Source organism: Dipodomys merriami, unplaced genomic scaffold, assembly GCF_024711535.1.
Source record: "Dipodomys merriami isolate MVZ:Mamm:240054 unplaced genomic scaffold, mDipMer1.0.p SCAF_14, whole genome shotgun sequence".
In the NCBI taxonomy this organism is placed as follows: domain Eukaryota; kingdom Metazoa; phylum Chordata; class Mammalia; order Rodentia; family Heteromyidae; genus Dipodomys; species Dipodomys merriami.
In genome coordinates this window covers 32,510,180-32,529,205 of record NW_027202715.1, presented here as the reverse complement: position 1 = coordinate 32,529,205, position 19,026 = coordinate 32,510,180, and the positions used below count along the sequence as shown (strand labels likewise).

Here is a 19,026-nt window from a genome sequence, read left to right as displayed (position 1 = left end):
AAGCAACAAAGAAATAATCTTATAAATGCATTAGAAACACATGCATGAAAGAAACGAAAACATTAAAATACATATTTAAGGTTTCATTTTCCTAACATCACATTATCTGGCCTTTTCCGCTTGACTCATACCTATACTAGATATTGCAAATAAGGGAAACCATGGGACCTATGCTTCTTTGGGCCTGGCTTACTTCACTTAATATAATTTTTTCCAAACCTTTCCATTTCCTAACAAATGGGGAAATGTCATTCTTTCTGATGGAGGCATAGAATTCCATTGTGTATATATACCACATTTTCTTGATCCATTCATCTACTGAGGGGCATCTGGGTTGGTTCCATATCTTAGCTATGGTAAATAATGCTGCAATAAACATAGTTGTGCTGGTAGCTTTAGTGTGGTCTTGTTTGTAAACATTTGGGTAAATGCCCAAAAGTGGGATTGCTGGATCATAGGGGAGATCTATGTGAAGTCTTTTGAGGAACCTCCATACTGCTTTCCAAAGTGGTTGAACAAGTTTACATTCCCACCAACAATGAAGTAAGGTTCCTTTCAGTCCACAACATTCTATTTTTAATATTATCTTCACAGATAAGCATGTATAAATTTCAAGCCATTATTTTAAAACATGTTAACAGTAGAACATACAAAATAAGAGAAAAGATTAGATAATACTGTCCCAACTCTATTAGAACATAAGATCTGCTATTTGGATTTGGGGGGGGGGGGGAGTCCTGGGGCTTAAACTCAGGGTCTATGTGTTGTCCCTGAGCTTCTGTGCTCAGAGGTAGTGCTCTACACTAGAGCTTTAATTTTTTTTTTAACTATAGATTGAACCCAAGGCCTCACTCATACTAGGCAAAAACTCAAAATACTGATCTATGCTCCCAGTCTACATACAAATTTTTTTAAATTAAGCCTTTCTCCTTTTTAGAGATGCCCAAATCCATCTTTTTCAATAATTCTCAGACTTTCAATTTTATTTTATTTTATTTTTGGGGGGGTCCGGTCGTGGAGCCTGAACTCTGGGCTTGGGCGCTGTCCCTCAGCTCTTCAGCTCAAGGCTAGCGCTCTACCACTTGAGCCACAGCACCACTTCCGGTTTTTTTCTTTTTGTTTATGTGGTGCTGAGGAATCGAACCCAGGGCTTCATGCATGCAAGGCAAGCACTCTACCACTGAGCCACTTTCCCAGCCCAGACTCTCAATTTTAATTGAATATATAGTATCAATAAAGAATAAAATTTTGACAGGATTATTAGAGCATACAAATATTTCATAGTAGTGATATTTTTGTTATTATGTACTTACTCATAAAAACCATATGTACAGCCGGGCTTGGGGCTCATGCCTGTAATCCTAGCTACTCAGGAGGCTAAGACCAGAGGATCGTGGTTCAAAGCCAGCCTAGGTAAGAAAGTCAGTGAGACTCTTATCTCCAATTAACCACCAGAAAACCGGAAGTGTGCTGTGGCTCAAGTGGTAGAGTGCTGCTAGCCATGAGCTGAAGAGCTCAGGAACAGCACCCAGGCCCAGAGTTCAAGCCCCACAACTGACCAAAAAAAAAAAAAAAAAAAACCATATTATATATATATATATATATATATATATATATATATATATATAAACACTAAAGATCCTATGTATCATTATGCAGTAATTAACATCTTTGTACTACTACTAGCCAATAAGATATTTTAAAACTATTGATAATTAGGCCAAGTGTAGTGGTACACACATGCAATCCCAACTACTTGAGGTGCAGAGATCAGCAAGGTTAAGGCCAGCCCTACAAAAGTTGACAGGACAGTATCTCAACCAACAAGTATAGCATGGTGTTATGCACATATAATTCCAGCTACTGGGAGACATGTAAAAAGACTGTAGTCTGAGTATAGTCTTGGGCACAAACATTAAGACCCTACTTAAAAACTCAAGCAAAAAAGCTGGGTGTATGGCTCAAGTGGTACAGACCAGACCCAGCAAGTATGCTGGGGACACTGTTAAGGCCCTGAGTTCAAACCCTACAAATTGGGATAGAGGGGGTAAGAGAAAGAAGGAAAAATATTGAAAATAAACATTCTAGCCAGGTGCCAGTGGCTCACGACTGTAATCCTAACATCCTAGCTACTCATGAGGCTGAGATCAAAGGATTATGGTTTGCCAACTCAGGAAGGAAAATACATGAGACACTTATCTCCAATTAATACACACACACACACACACACACACACACACACACACACACACACACACACACACACACACACACACACACACACACACACACACACACACACACACACACACACACACACACACACACACACACACACACACACACACACACACACACACACACACACACACACACACACACACACACACACACACACACACACCCTGGTATAAAACCAAACATTTCATTCTATGTACCATTCAAAATCCTACTGTCTATTTATGTAATACAAAATATATGCTTCCATATTACCCTTTAAAAAACTGAAATTTTTCTGCAGATTAAAACATAACTGGCTTAAAAAGCTTGAAACAAGTGACGGTGGGCCTGTACTATTACACATTCAGAAACCTTCAAAACATCTGTATAGGGCTGGAAAGGTGGCCCAGTGGTAAAGTGCTTGCCTTGCATGCCCTGGGTTCAATTCCTCAGCACCACATAAGCAGAAAAAGCCAGAAGTGGTGCTGTGGCTCAAGTGGTAGAGCGCTAGCCTTGAGCTAAAAGCTGAGGGACAGTGCCCAGACCCAGAGTTCAGGCCCCAAGACCAGAAAAAAAAAAAATCTGTATAGTTCTTCTACTTTAGAGTTTCAAAGACTAATTCCAATGAAGATTGAATATATTTAATAACCCACTGCTTTCTTACCTAACCAAACCAGAAATAAATCAAATTTCACATTATAACTCAAAATAAAACAATGTGGCCAGGCACTGGTAGCTCACAGTTATAATGCTAGCCTCTCAGGAGACTGATATCTGAGGGTCACTGTGTTAAGACAGCCCAGTCTGAAAAGTCCATGAGACTCTTAGCTCCAATTAATAGAGGGAAAAAAAAGCTGTAAGTGAAGCTGAGGCTCAAGAGGTGGAAAGTTAGCCTTGAGCACAAAGGCTCAGGGACTGTACCCAGTCCCTGAGTTCAAGCCCCAAGACTGGGACCAAAACAAAACAAAAACATAAAATACTACTGAAGATGGAGGAAAACATGGAGAATTGACTACTAAATGTTTACACAATGCATACACATTACGAAAGAGTTGTAAGTTTTCTGTTTTACACTCAGTACCATGTGCTAATATTATCAGCCTAGTTCCTTCCGTATATGAGGAAGCCAAATGCAGAACACTGAAAAGCTTGCCCCAAACCATAGTATATACCAGAGAAAGAACTCAAGCCCAGTATCTTTGATTACAAAAATCCAACTATTTCTACTATTGCTTTATTCTTCAACTTACAATGAAAACTTTTTAAATGTAAAAGTAGCAAAAGGGCTGGGAACATGGCTTAGTGGTAGTATGCCTAGCATGCATGAAGCCCTGGGTTCAATTCCTCAGTGCCACATAAACAGAAAAAGCCACAAATGGCACTGTGGCTCAAGTGGTGGAGTGCTAGCCTTGAGCAAAAGAAGCTCAAGGACAGTGCCCAGGCCCTAAGTTCAGGCCCCAGGACTGAAAAAAAAAAAAAAAAAAAGTAGCAAAAAATTTTACTCAAATTTTAGTCAAAGCCAGCATTCCTATGAAACAATATTTTTCACTAAAGACAAAACCAACAGTAATTATTAAAAAGTGTATGCACAGCTGGGCTTCGGAGGCTTACGCTTATAACTGTAGCTACTCAGAAGGCTAAGATCTGAGACTACAGTTCAAAACCACCGGGCTGGAAATTCTGTGAGACTCTTACCTCCAAATAACCATCAAAAAGCCAAAAGTGGAGTGTGGCTTGAGCACAAAAAACTCAGGGACAACACCCAGGCCCAGAGTATGCTGGTCTTCATACATAAACATAAAAGGCCCACCACTTACTGGGTTAGGTAGTGATAAAGGTACCAGGGAAAGGGTTGGCAGGGTAAAAATGACTTTTTCTTAGTTTAAATCTTCTCTGGCAAGTGCCCTACACACCCAAAAGTTTCTTATGGTATGTTAATGGTAAGTTTCTCAACATACTAAAAAGATATACAAATGGTGATTTGGATTTAAACATTTAAGTGTAATTAAAATTTAAAATATGATTCCTTTTTATCATTGCCTCATACATGCTTATATGAGAAACAAGCAGTAAAGAAGCATTGGAAGAAATTTTATAATAATCCATTTGAACAATTCACAGACAGTTTAACAAATGAATACCAAAATACTGAAACATGTTGTCTCGGGGTGAAACTAAAAGGAGAGGGTGGACAAATGGAGAGAGGACTGCTGGGAAAATACACACATATTTAAAGTACATTCATAAACATGGAACAAGAAAGCTTGAGGAGACTAGTGGGGATAGGATCTAAGGAGAGAGGATGAAACGCACTGTCCACATGAACATGTTAAGTTGTGACCCTTTGTACAACTATTTGAAGATAATAAAAGAAATAATGAACCTGGCACTGGTGGCTCATGCTTGTAATTCTAACTACTCCAGAAGCTGAGATCTAAGGATTGCAATTTGAAGTCAGCTAGGGCAGGAAAGTACGTGAGACTCTTATCTCTAATTAACCACCCAAAATCTGGAAATGGAGCTCTGGCTCAAAATGGTAATGCATTAGATTTGAGAGAAAAAAACAAAATAAAACAAAACCTCAGGGACAGTGCCAAGGCCCTGAGTTCAAGCCCCACAACCAACAACTACAACCAAAATAGTAGTAATAATAGTAATAGCCAGGCACTGGTGGCTCAAGCCTGCAATCCTAGCTACTCAGGGGGTAAGATCTGAGGATGGCGGTTCAAAGCCAGCCCAGGTAGAAAAGTCCATGAGACTCTTATCTCCAATCAACCACCAGAAATCCGGAAGTAGCACTGTGGCTCAAGTGGTAGAATGCTAGCCTTGATCTCAAGAGCTGAGGGACAGTATCCAGGCCCAGAGTTCAAGTCTCACAACCAAAAATAATATTAAGTACAAAGTGGTACTAGACATAAAGTACAAAAAGGATTAAGATTAACAGGAAAAGCATACAGAGAAGTGATTTGTCATAGAATTATCTATGTAGGAAGGACTTTTCACTCTCTACCATGAAGCTATCTTCATCTTACAAAAGAAATCTTTTGGGGGAGATAGGAGGTACTAGAGTTGGAACTCGGGGCCTTATGCTTATTAGGCAGTCAACTCTACCTCATCAGTACAAAAGAAATCTAACAGATAAAAATTAATAACAGTCAAGGGTTTGCAACAAAATAATGAAATGTGTCACAGTAGAATACTCAGTGAAATACAATAAAACTTTTAAATAATAGTATTCAGTGACCACTTGGGTTCCTTAAAGGCAACAACTATATATATTTGTCTTTATTCCCCACCTTCTACTTTCCTTCCCGACCCTTAACCACAGTGTAGATTATACTGAGGAAGAAGTAAAATACTCATACAAAACAAACTGAATAGCAAAGTTTGGTTAGTGTCATGTAGCTTATTACTATCCTAAATAGAAAAGAAATAAAATAGAAACACTGGCTATTGAGAGGCTCACCCCAAACCAAATACACAATAAGCAAGTGTCTAGAAAAGTAAAAAAGACTAGATAGTAATATCAAAAATTAAAATATGAAAAACAAAGGAGGGAGTAACAATGCCTGATAGGAAATGTACTCATTACCTCCTTACTCATGTAATTGTAACCCCTCTGTACAGTATTTTTACGATAAAAAATATATACAAAAACATAAAATATGCCTGCTGCAAGTGTGTAGTTGGAAACTTTGGTAAAGTTAAAACAAATACAACTTAAAGCACAGAGAGACTACTGTAGTGGAGGTCTAGTATCGGATGTGCCTGTATGACCATGTTCAATCACTTAACGTCTCTAGGCCTTGGATATCCCATCTGCAAAATGAGAAGCTTCTACAATCCCATGTGAAGGGGAGTTAATGTGCATTAAAAGACTATTCTAAGGGAAGGTAGAGGTGGCTCAGTGGTAGAGTGCTTGCCTTGCATGCAAGAGGCCCTGGGTTTGATTTCTCAGCACCACATAAGCAGAAAAAGTGGAAGTGGTACTGTGGCTAAGTGTCAAGTGTTAGGCTTGAGCTGAAGAGCTGAGGGACAGCATCCAGGCCCAGAGTTCAGGCCCCACAACCAGCAAAAAAAAAAAAGACTATTATAAACTAGCAAAGAGAGTTCATTAACTTGGGAACCCAATGTTTGATCATATAAACCTAGAAAGTCAAGTTCCAGGGCTACTATTCAATGTCAAATTTAACCCTAAGTGATCTACAATACAGGTAATACAAGCCTAAATTCTGAAAGCAGGAAACCACTATATGCAGGAATGAAAAGAATTTCCTTCCCTTTCTTTGTATATGTTAAACTGGAAAAAAAAAATTTGCAAAGGCAGAATTCATCCCTAGTGTCTCCTCAACTGGAACCCTCTAAATTCCAAATCCCTAAGAGTCATAGCCTAAAGTGATGCCCGTAATGGACTCTAGCTTTTGACAGTCTCTGTCCCTTTTTAAACTCAATTTCTACATCTAGTTATTCAAAAACCCCAGAGCTTTGTGGTTTTTATTTTTCTCCAAAGAACACTAATGATGGCAGCAATAAAGCTTGATTTAAATGAGGCTAATCAAGAAAAGATGAAAAACCCCTAAAGGACTCTATTATTTGTAAACTGAGATCACCTAAACTCAAGGACCTTTTACCACTACAACTCCCCCAACACCCATACACACATCACAATCTGACCAACATAAAGGACCTACCATATTCTCAACATTCTCAGCACTAGGAGTGTGCCAATAATCACCTTGACTTGCCTGCCATTTTTACTATCTACAATACCATTTTCCTTTGTCCTTATCTGAAGACTCAGTCTCCTACTGATTCTGTTCACCACAGCTCAAATATGCCTTCTTTTATAAAACCTACCTATGGGACACAATTGATACGTCTACTGTTCTTGTCACTGCTATTGTTTTCACTCTTTTATACAGTAGTTACTACTACAATACTTTTTCCAACTTTCACTTTCAACTATAAATAAGTTTTGTGTGGACTGGACATCTTCCTTCCCTTTCTAGAAAAGTTAAGTTAGTTTACAATATCTGTCCTATGGTGAGCACAAGTGAATATTTATCCGTTTGTGAATCTGAAAAACTCAATGGAAACTCACTAGAAGGAACCATGTTGGTATCTACTACACATTCAACACTACGATCTTAACTGAATGGAAATACCATTAAAGATTTTTTTTTTAGCCAGGCGCCAGTGGCTCACACCTGAAATCCTAGCTACTCAGGAGGCTGAGATCTGAGGATCGTGGTTCAAAGCCAGCCCGGGCAGGAAACTCCATGAGACTCTATCTCCAATAAACCACCAGAAAACCAGAAGTGGTGCTGTGGCTCAAGTGGTATAGCGCTAACCTTGAGCCTTCAGCTGAGGGATGACGTCCAGGCCCAGAGTTCAAGCACCATGACCAAAAAAAAAAAAAAAGATTTTTTTTTTAAACTCCACAAACCAAACCAATTAGGTGCTGCTGACAATCATATTTGGTAAAGATATAAAATATCTGCTGGAGGCAGGAAAGAATCTTGTTCTTCATTTGATAATCTCCATAGAAAGATTTCAACAATGAATTAGTACTTATAACTTTCTTTGGTTGTACAGGAATTTGAAACTTAGGCCTTTGGCTTGGGCTTGCTAGGCAGATATATTCTACCATTTGAGCCATGTTCCCCCCCATATATACGTTTATATAAACTATATTTATATATGTGTATATGTGTGTATATATGTGTGTATATATATATATATATATATATATAAAACTTTACATAAAACTTCCTGTGGGGGGAATAAAACACCTTCCTGTGTAATTTGTAGATACCAATTTGGAAAAAGAAAGGCCAAGCAGAAATATATCACATTTTTATCTTTTTTTTTAATTAGAAAATGTCTATATTTTGGGAAAAAATAACAAAACTGTTTACAAACAAAAATTTCATCTCATCTATCTACTCCCAAAGATGTGCACACACATACACATACCCCAAAAGTAAAAGCACGAAGTTTTTTTGTTTTTTGTTTTTTTTGGGGGGGTCCAGTTGTGGGGCCTGAACTCTGGGCCTGGACGCTGTCCCTCAGCTCTTCAGATCAAGGCTAGCACTGTACCGCTTGAGCCACAGCACCACTTCCGGCTTTTTTCTTTTTGCTGCTTATGTGGTACTGAGGAATCAAACCCAGGGCCTCATGCATGCAAGGCAAGCACTCTGTCACTGAGCCACCTTCCCAGCCCCCTTAAAAGCACAAAGTTTAAGATAAAGCTAATTAGCTTTATCAAGTGTTCAATCCTTAAAATCCTATCTGGAATTAAAAGACATGACCAAATTCAAGAGTATTAGATTCTCATTTAGGTTCTATACAATGGAGAGCATTCCAATGACTATTTCAATCCACCAACCAATAGGCATAAAATAGACAAAATTATATCCACTCAAGCATGCTTTCATAGAAGACATCATTAATGCTATGACAGAAGCTCATCTGTAGATTACATTTCAAATTACCTCATGGTTAAGGATCCAAAGATGGACTAGATGCCAAGTCATTTAATGAAGATCAAGTAACATGAATCTGTGCCAACACTGTTTTACCTCATCACTACATTTTCTAAATGATCTAACTATGCTCTCAAACTTTTTCAACTGTTTTAGAATACGATTCTATTAAAGATACCTTTATTTCTAATGAGGAAATAATTTTTGCTTATTATTTTAGAACTTATTTGCAAGCATAAAAATAAGAAAACATACTTACAGATTGTATATCTTGTAATGGTTTTTATGCTTTGAATCCAAAAACCTTAAAATAAAACAAACAAAAAGCCAGCATTAACAAAGACAAGCTAACATGTGAAACTACATTCAATATTACTGAAGTGCCAGAAAAAAATTCTTTTATTTTTCCTAGCCTCAAATATAATTAAGTGAAATAATAATAACCAGCCCAAACAAATATTCCCTTCATAGGTTTAAACTAGTATTTATATTGTATCATTCTTAAACAATTATTACATTACATAGATTTATACAATCTGAAGTAAAGCAAAGAGCTTTTCATACAGTATTTTCAAAACTTTCTATATTCATATAGTCAGCCTTTTCATAATTTCTTGAAGAGCCAGCATTAGCATTTAAGTGAAGTTCACCCAGTTCTACAGATTTTCTAGACAACCACAGCAATTAGATATTTTTAAAAATAACCCTGAAAACTTAGTCATCTTTCTTTTCAAACTAAAAGAAAAAAATGCTTGAAAGGCACAACTGCTAATTCTATATACTTTATTAAGCATTTCACATTTATAGTGGAGGAAAGTAGGTCTCCAAGAGATTATATGGTCTTCCAAAGGTCATGCATACTAGTAAGTCAAAGAATTAAACCTTTAAGTTCCTCTCTCAAGACTACAAGGCAACTTTCAGGTACCTCAAACACAAAATGGGAAGCACTATTTGAGAACTTTTGTATATAAGCTGGTTTAATCCTTAATGCTATGAAATAACAGAAAGCTTGGAAGAATATAAAGCTAAGGTATAAAATCTGTTTGAAAAAAGGTTCACAAAAAGAATATGGAATCAAATGGCATTGCCCTTTTAAACAATGTTATTTAGCATTAAAAAAAAAAACCACACAAAAATGTTTTAACTGGCAGAATAATTATTTACAACTTATTCCAAAATAGATTATAAGTTAAATGTCAATACATAATTAAGGATTTTAAAGTAAGCAAACTAAAATGACTTTGCTTTCCATGTATTTTCTCAAGAAGTTATTAAAGGACTCATTCTGTTAAAGCAAGAGTAGAAAATCATGACACATTCTAGGAAGAATCCAATGGGAGAGAAAAAGATTCTAGAATGATGGTGTAGGGGCATCTCTAGCAGACCACCAGACAGCAAGCCTAGAAAGCAATTAATATGGAGATCAAAATGCTTGCTGAAAGATAAAACTGTTAGGTATCAAATGTACTCAAACATGGTGAGATTTCCAGAATTAGGGGCATATTTGTGAATGAATTAAAAATAACATAGGAAACTGAGTCAATCAATATGCCACAATACACTTGGCTCTTAGTCAGATAGCATAAGTAGGTATAATTTTGGAACAGAACAAAAAATTGGAAAAGAAAAAGATACAGCAAAAATTGAAGCCTTTGCAATTTTTAACTAAAAGCAGTTGTCTAACAAATTCTTAATATACTTGGTTAATTTTCTTTAATCATACATTAATAAAGACAGAAACTACTCTGGACATATTTCCAATGAAGACTGAGGACCAAGTTTGAGTGGAAATGCCAGGAAACAGGGAGAAAGTGTTCATTTAATTTTAGAGTTCACGTCAGACCAGGAAGGAAATACTGGCATAGTTAGATATGATATAGATCAGTAAAACAGATTTCAAAAGCTTCATTTAAATAACAGCCTGTGAATTCCTAACTCAATCTAAAAGGAAAGACTACAGAGGATTAACAATAAAATTCTGTACAAACAGTTACATTTCATTCCAGTTTTAAAAACACAAAAAAAGAAAAATAAATTTTCTAAGAAGACCAACCAAGTAAGCTTCAGTCTATACCTACAGAATTCAGATTCTAAAGGTACATATATGATGGTCAAAGTGGGGAGAATATCTAACAATGAATATAAAATACAAGTACAGAAGGAACATAAAAAATAAAATGAGGGGCTGGGAAGGTGGCTCAGTGGTAGAGCGCTTGCCTGGGTTCGATTCCTCAGCACCACATAAGCAGAAGAAAAAAAGCCAGAAGTGGTACTGAGGCTCAAGTGGTAGAGCGCTAGCCTTGAGCTGAAGAGCTGAGGGACAGTGCCCAGGCCCAGAGTTCAGGCCCATGACCGGACCCCAGAAAAAAAAAAAAAAAGAAATAAAAGTACAGACTAAGTGGAAATAAAAAAAAAAAAAGAAATTAAAATTCACAAGGTAGACAGCTATGTAGTGCTAGAAACATGGGGGGAAATGCAGGATTCTAAAATTTACTTTAATCTTCTTTGTCCAAGAGAAAACTCTCTAATTATCTAATTCAGTAAGCAAAGCGTAATAGTAGGCTGGGCGCCAACTGGCTCACGTCTATAATCCTAGCTATTCAGGAGGCTGAGATCTGAGGATTGAGGTTCAAAGCTAGCCGGGACAGGAAAGTCCAGGATACTCATCTCCAATTAACTACCACTACTGTGGCTCAAAGTAGTAGAGCACTAGCCTTAAGCTGAAGAGCTTAGGGACAACACCCAAGCCCAGAGTTCAAGCCTCTGGACTGGAAAAAAAAAAAAAAATAGTAATAGGAGGAACATGACAATTCTTCTAGATTAAAAACACTTGCTACTTGATAATTTAAAGAAAAGCTAGAGGCTGGAAATGCGGCTTAGTGGTAGTGCTTGCCTAGCATACATGAAGCCCTGAGTTTAATTCCTCTGTACCACATAGCCAGAAGTGCTGCTGTGGCTCAAGTAGTAGAATGCTAGCCTTGAGCTGAAGAAGTTCAGGACAGTGCCAGGCCCTGAGTTCAAGCCCCAGAAATGGCAAAAAGAAAAAAGAAAAAAGGAAGGAAGGAAGGAAGGAAGGAAGGAAGGAAGGAAGGAAGGAAGGAAGGAAGGAAGGAAGGAAGGAAGGAAGGAGGGAGGGAGGGAGGGAGGGAAGGAGGGAGGGAGGGAGGGAGGGAGGGAGGGAAGGGAAGGGAAGGGAAGGGAAGGGAAGGGAAGGGAAGGGAAGGGAAGGGGGGAAGAAAGAAAGAAAGAAGAACATCTACTTCTCAAAGAATTTTCCTTAGCAAATGCCACCATTTGAAAAACCTTTGATATTCTGCGATTATACATACTAATAAATAGTAAGCAATTAGTAATTGCAAAAGCAAAGGATAACACACCAATTTCACAAAATGGTCTTTAGTGAAAGAACAGAGGTTTCCTTATTTTTCAGAGATCATATAAACCAGAAATGGAGACCTGTTTCAACTGGCAAAACACCAGCCTTGAGCAATAAAAGTCATTTAAAAGCCAAGCAAGGCCCTGAGTTCAAGCCCCAATATTGGCACAAAAAGTAAGTTAAAAATAGGGTCAATATGTATACACAAAAGTCTTTGCCCCAATGCAAAAAGTCAATAAACAACAAAAAGTTATTTAACCTCACAGCTAAAGAAATTTAATCAAATTAAGCACCTGTAATCCTAGCTGCACAGAAGACAAATACAACTGACCACTAGCTCAAAGTCAGCAGAGTTACTGAGACTCCATCACAAAATCAAAATCAAAACAAAAGAGCTTTGGGACAGCCCTTTATACCCTAAATTCAATCCTCAGTATCACAAACATTTAAAAAGCAACAACAAAGTCAGGGGCTGGTATGCTCTTGCCTGTAATCCTAGCTACTCGGGAGACTGAGATAGGAGGATTGTGGTTCAAAACCAGCCAGGGCAGGAAAAATCCGTGAGACTCTCATCTCCAATGATTCAAAAACCTGGAAGTGGCTAAACACAAAGAGGCTCAGGGACCACACCCAGGCCCTGAGTTCAAAGCCCAGGACCAGCAAAAAACAACAACAACAAAAACCCAGGAACCAGAAGCTCACACCTGTAATCCTAGGTACTCAGGAGGCTGAGATCTAAGGATTGTGATTCAAAGCTAGCCCAAGCCAGAAAGTCTGAGAGACTTTTATCTCCAATTAACCACCAAAGAGCTGGAAGTGGAGTTTGGGCAAGTGGTACAACACCAGCCTTACGCAAAAAAAACTAAAGGACAATGCTAGCGTCCTGAGTTCAAGTCCCGGTACTGGCTCACACTTGTAATTTTAGCTACTTGGACAATTCAAAGCCAGCCCAGGTCGAAAAGTCCACAAATTCATCTCCACAATAACCAGCAAAAAAACTAGGCTGGAGGCATGACTCAAACATTAAAGAACCAGCCAAGAAAACGAGCTGAGCCAAGGCCCTAAAGTTCAAACTCAGGTACTGGCAAAACAAACAAAATAAAACTGTAAACCAAATCATATAACTTTTCGCAATGAATTACAGAAAGTTAAATATTTGACAACATATGACCCAAGGCTCTAAAAGGAAAAAAGCATTCTTACTTAACATGTTGCTAGTAATATAAAATACCATTTTTGGAGACCAAAATTTAGATTCTATTGACCTAGCAACTCCATAGCTAACAAAAAAATACATACATACATACATACATAAACACGTAAATAAAAAACTCCATAGATGAGTTTATCTATAGATATATTTGGAAAAGACAAGGTAAATGGGCACTGTGTTCAGTGGCAAAAAAAAAAGAGTAACTTAACCATTACTTAGTACTATTATGGATTATAGTTAAAAACAGATGAAAAATACCCACTTTTTTAAAAAGCAGATGTGCTGGGAAGGTGGCTCAGTGATAGAGCACTTGCCTTGCATGCATGAGGCCCTGGGTTCGATTCCTCAGCACCACATAAGAAAAAAGAGCCAGAACTGGCGCTGTGGCTCAGGTGGTAGAGCGCTAGCCTTGAGCTGAAGAGCTGAGGGATAGTGCCCAGGCCCAGAGTTCAGGCCCCACGACCGGACCCAAAAAAATAAAAATAAAAGCAGATAATGTTCATGCCAATATTAATGTTTCCTAAAATAAAGTGAATAAAATTAAAAGCATGGTATAAAACAGTGTGCATTATTTTCCTATTTGTTTCCCCCACCCCCCTTTTAAAAAAATTATTCACATGGTATTAAGTGAATTTGCTTCTTTTTTGGTTCAGTCATGGGGCCTGAACTCTTGGCATGAGCCCTGTCCCTCAGCTCTTCAGTTCAAGGCTAGCACTCTACCACTTGAGCCACACACCACTTCCAGCTTTTTCTGCTTATGTGGTGCTGAGGAATCAGAACTCAGGGTCTCATGTATCCAAGGCAAGCACTCTACCACTGAGCCACCTTCCCAGCCCTTTTCCCCCTTTTTTAAAGTGTGTAAACCAAGCAGTAATGAGAAGCATGGACTCAGCCCCTTATTCCATTTTGTTGGGGAAAAGGGTTAGAGATTAATTAATACATCATGCATACACAATTAAATCTCTATAAAAATACCAACACTGGGGGGAAGGGGAACTGGGAGACTGAGAGGGAAAGGGTAACAATGTTCAAAAAGAAATGTTGGGGAAAGGGTAACAATGTTCCAAAAAAAAAATGTTGGGGCTGGGAATGTAGCTCAGTGGTAGTGCTTGCCTAGCAGGCATAATGCCCAAGGTTCAATTCCTTAGTACCACATAAACAGAAAAAGCCAGAAGTGGTGCTGTGGTTCAAGTGATAGAGCACTGCCTTGAGCAAAAGAAGCTCAGGGACAGTGTCCACACCCTAAGTTCAAGCCCAGGACTGACAAAAAAAAAAACAAAAACAAAAACAAAAAGAAATATACTCATTACCTGACTCTAACTCCTCTGTACATCACCTTTATTATTTCTAAGTCCTATTTTCTATCTTTCTTCTTTCTTTCTTTCTTTCTTTCTTTCTTTCTTTCTTTCTTTCTTTCTTTCTTTCTGTCAAACAGTCATGGGGCTTGAACTCAGGGCCTGGGCACAATCCCTGAGCTCTTCTTCTCAAGGCTACCACTCTATCACTTTGAGCCACAACACCACTTCTGGTTTTTGAGTTGCTGCTTTCTACACAAAGAATGACACCACCCCATTGGTAAGAAAATGGAAAGACTTGGAAAAGATCATATTAAGTGAAGTAAGCCAAACCCAAAGAAACATAGGTCCACAGTTTCCCTTATCTGCAATAATTAGCATATGTCTAGGATAATCTTAGATGAGAAGAGCTTAATAACTATGTACACGACCATATAAGATGACACTAAGTGAAATGAACTCCAAGACATGGACACAAGAGGTTTTTCTTTGTTGTTGTTTTTAAGGTACTATGTGATTTTTTTTGTTTCTTTAGTATGTTCTTCCCCCTATGGTATATCCCCTGTTGTCACTGTATTTGATTTTGGTACCCTGGTATTGTGTATACGTCCATTTGAATTATGGAATGGAGGGGAACGACAGAATGGTGAGACAAAGAACCAATGCAACAGTGATATACACAAGACAATATGTTGGAGAAGATCTGTACAACTTGGGGGTGGGAAGGGTGGGGGGAAGGAAAGTACGAGAAAAATGAGGGAAGGAGTAATAAGTTTGACAAGAAATGTCAACTTATTACCTTACTTATGTAACTGTAACCCCACTGTACATCACTTTAACAATTTTTAAAATGCATAAAAAAGGAAGAAAAAGCAAGCAAGCAAGAAAAAGAAAGCAAGAAAGCAAGCAAGCAAGCAAGCAAGAAAGAAAGAAAAGAAAGGAAGGAAGGAAGACAGGAAGGAAGGAAGGAAGACAGGAAGGAAGGAAGGAAGACAGGAAGGAAGGAAGGAAGACAGGAAGGAAGGAAGAAAGACAGGAAGGAAGGAAGACAGGAAGGAAGGAAGGAAGGAAGACAGGAAGGAAGGAAGGAAGGAAGACAGGAAGGAAGGAAGGAAGGAAGACAGGAAGGAAGACAGGAAGGAAGACAGGAAGGAAGGAGGGAGGGAGGAAAGTCAGTCTCATAGACTTTCCTATTCTGGATGGCGTTGAACTGTGCTCCTGAGTAGCTAGGATTACAGGTGTGAGCCACCAGTGCCCAGCTGTACATCATCTTTATAATAATAAAAAATACACACACACACACACACACACACACACACACACACACACACACACACACACACACACACACACACACACACACACACACACACACACACACACACACACACACACACACACACACACACACACACACACAAAATTCTGGGTTAGGGAGCTTCTGGAGTTGTCAGACACAGTACCTCAATCCCATAGGAACAGAGGCTACTGCTCTGGGGACCCTTCTGGATCTCACCCTATGCCATCTCTTCATCTGTTCATCCTTACCACGATCTTAATAAGCTTGTATATTAGTACACACAGCTACAATAACAAAATGCATTAGGCTGTGCTTTGTTTTTGAGATGGAGTTACACTATGATGCCTAGGCTGGTGTCAAAACTTGTTGTGTACTGCTCATGAATAGTCACCACTATCCAGTCATGGCAGCAGTGACCTGTCATGATACAATGAACCTCCTACCTCATACTCCTAAGTAGCTGGACTCTTTTACAGGTTGTGTACCAGCATGCCTGGCCAGACAAGGTCATCTATAAACAACAGAAATTGTCTACAGCTCTAAAGACTGGAAAGTCCAGACTTTCAAAAAGGAGTAAAGAAGTGGTTACATAATGAAAGCACCTGGGGTAAGCAGTACTGAAGATTTGAACCCAGGGCCTTGCCCTTGCTTAGGTAGGCCACTAAGCAGCACTTTTGTATACTAGGTAATTTTGAAAAATATTATCGCTTCCTGTACATGGCCTGCAGTCCTCCTGTTCTTTGCTTCCTGTCATAGATAAGATGAAAGGTGCACACCATTACGTGCCTCTTCTTCTGTGTGATCGTATCTTGATTTTTTTAGTGTAACTTGCACCCATTTGGGGGAAGAAGTTTTAATAATAGGGTGTATAACATAGGAGAGGGCTGGGACAGTGGCTCAGTGATAGAGTGCTTGCCTTGCATGCATGAGACTCTAGGTTCGATTCCTCAACAACACATAAACAGATAAAGCCAGAAGTTTTGCTGTGGCTCAAGCAGTAGAGCACTGGCCTTGAGCTGAAGAGCTGAGGGACAGCACCCAAGCCCAGAGTTCAGGCCCATGACCAACAAAAAAAAAAAAAAGGACAAATTTGTAGGAGCTATTTGTCATCTTTTGCCTATTTAAAACAAAATACCAATCCAGTTTGGAGAAAAGTTCAAGAAATCATAAGTAAAATTTCCTTCCTCATCTTTGTCTCATCACATTTAGAGGCCCGAAGCCAATTATGTCCTTTCAATTTAGACAATGAATGCTAGTGAGTTAGAACAGTCAGAGATTCTTCATAGAGGAGCTGAAAGTTCACAGCAAATGACCAGCACTGGGTCATGGCAGCAGTATGTGGTACCAAGTGTGTAGCCAGACACTAAGCAGAAGGCTACTGTGATAACTTATTGGCCATGCTGCTACTTCCCAGAGTTTCTACTATTTCCTAAGTCCAGTTCCCAAAGTACTAAACTTCACAAAAAAAAAAAAAAAAAAAAAAAAAAAAACTTTCTGACTAAGTTGGAATTTACAACCAAGAATCCATGCTTCTTTCTTTTCTTCCTCCCTTATTTTTTTTTTCTGGTGTCAAGCCTGGGGCTTGAACTCAGGGCCTAGGTACTCTCCCAAGCTTTTCTGCTCAAGGCTAGAACTCTACCAACTGAGTCACAGCTCTACTTTCTACTTTTTGGTGATTAACTGGAGCTAAAAGTGTCAAGGACTTTCTTACCCTACCTGGCTTCAAACTGAGATACTCAGCTCTCTGCCTCTTGAGTAGCTAGGATTACAGGCATGAGCCACTGGCATTGGCTTGTCTTTCTTCATAAATAGAATTTGCCTAGAGTCTGCTTTGAGTGGGTTTTTTTTTTAAATCACACTTTTTATATGTTTACCTTGCTATCTAATCTAACATTAGTGACAACAGTGAGAATGATAGCAAAATAAACAGTCTATTTAAAAGAATACAGTAGGGGCTGGGAAGGTGGCTCAGTGGTAGAGTGCTTGCCTTGCATGCATGAGGCCCTGGGTTCAATTCCTCAGCACCACATTAGCAAAAAGAAAAAAGCCAGAAGTGGCGCTGTGGCTCAAGTGGTACAGTGCTAGCTGAAGAGCTGAGGGACAGTGCCCAGGCCCAGAGTTCAGGCCCCACGACCGGACCCAAAAAAAAAAAAAAAGAATACAGTATAGGGCTGGGAAGGTAGCTACAGCTAGAATACTAAGAGCTACAGCTAGACTACTACTTAGAGAAACATTTTCCCACTTCCTCACTGCCTCTTTCTTCCAAACCACAATTAGGTCATTGTCTTGTTAGTCTAATACAGCAGAAAAGTAAAAAAAATAAAATAAAATAAAATAAAATAATAAACAGCATTTTTAGAAGAGAAATAGGAAACTTTGCCTAAAGATATTTGGAAAATAAAAACTAAAACTTCGATAAACAAATGTAGAGAAACAATACTCTCTGAATTTGAATATCGTCCAAGTAGTTTCAACATATAAAAATCTGAATTAATGAGTCATTAGCTATGAGAATAAATTTTTTTAATTCTTAAACTTTCTTTAAAGATTTTTAAGCTAACCGGGCGCCGGTGTGGCTCACACCTGTAATCCTAGCTACTGAAGAGGCTGAGATCTGAGGATCACGGTTCAAAGCCAGCTCGGGCAGAAAAGTCCGTGAGCCTCTTATCTCCAATTAACCACCAGAAAACCAGAAGTGGTGCTATGGCTCAAGCGATAGAGCGCTTGCCTTGAGCTGAAGAGCGCAGGGATAGCGCCCAAGCCCAGAGTTCAAGCCCCATGACCGACCAAAAAAAAAAAAAAAAAAAAAGAGTTCTAAGCTATATCTAAGAAAGCAACAGAATACATTTTTAAAATATTTTTGCCCAAATAATATATTTACAAATGCTTCTATGAAAGTTTCGTTTTTTGTAATGTGTATCTTTCTCAAAAAATTAAAGACAGGGCTGGGAAGGTGGCTCAGTGGTAGAGTGCTTGCCTCGCATGAATGAAGCCCTGGGTCCAATTCCTCTAGCACCACTAAGCAGAAAAAAACAGAAGTGGTGCTGTGGCTCAAGTGGTAGAGCTCTATCCTTGAGCTGAAGAGCTGAGGGACAGTACCCAGGCCCATGACCGACAAAAAAAAAAAAAAAAAAATT

General features: G+C 38.7%; 1 protein-coding gene across 1 annotated transcript in view; it reads right to left on the bottom strand.

Moving 5' to 3' along the window:
* Positions 1–19,026, bottom strand: part of Pten (phosphatase and tensin homolog) — a gene marked incomplete at its 5' end in the record, with an annotated part of 87,256 nt that overhangs the window by 35,400 nt on the left and 32,830 nt on the right. The window contains one exon of the mRNA XM_070020505.1: positions 8,965–9,009. Within this exon, the coding sequence (XP_069876606.1) occupies positions 8,965–9,009 (45 nt within the window). The remainder of the gene's footprint in view (positions 1–8,964; positions 9,010–19,026) is intronic.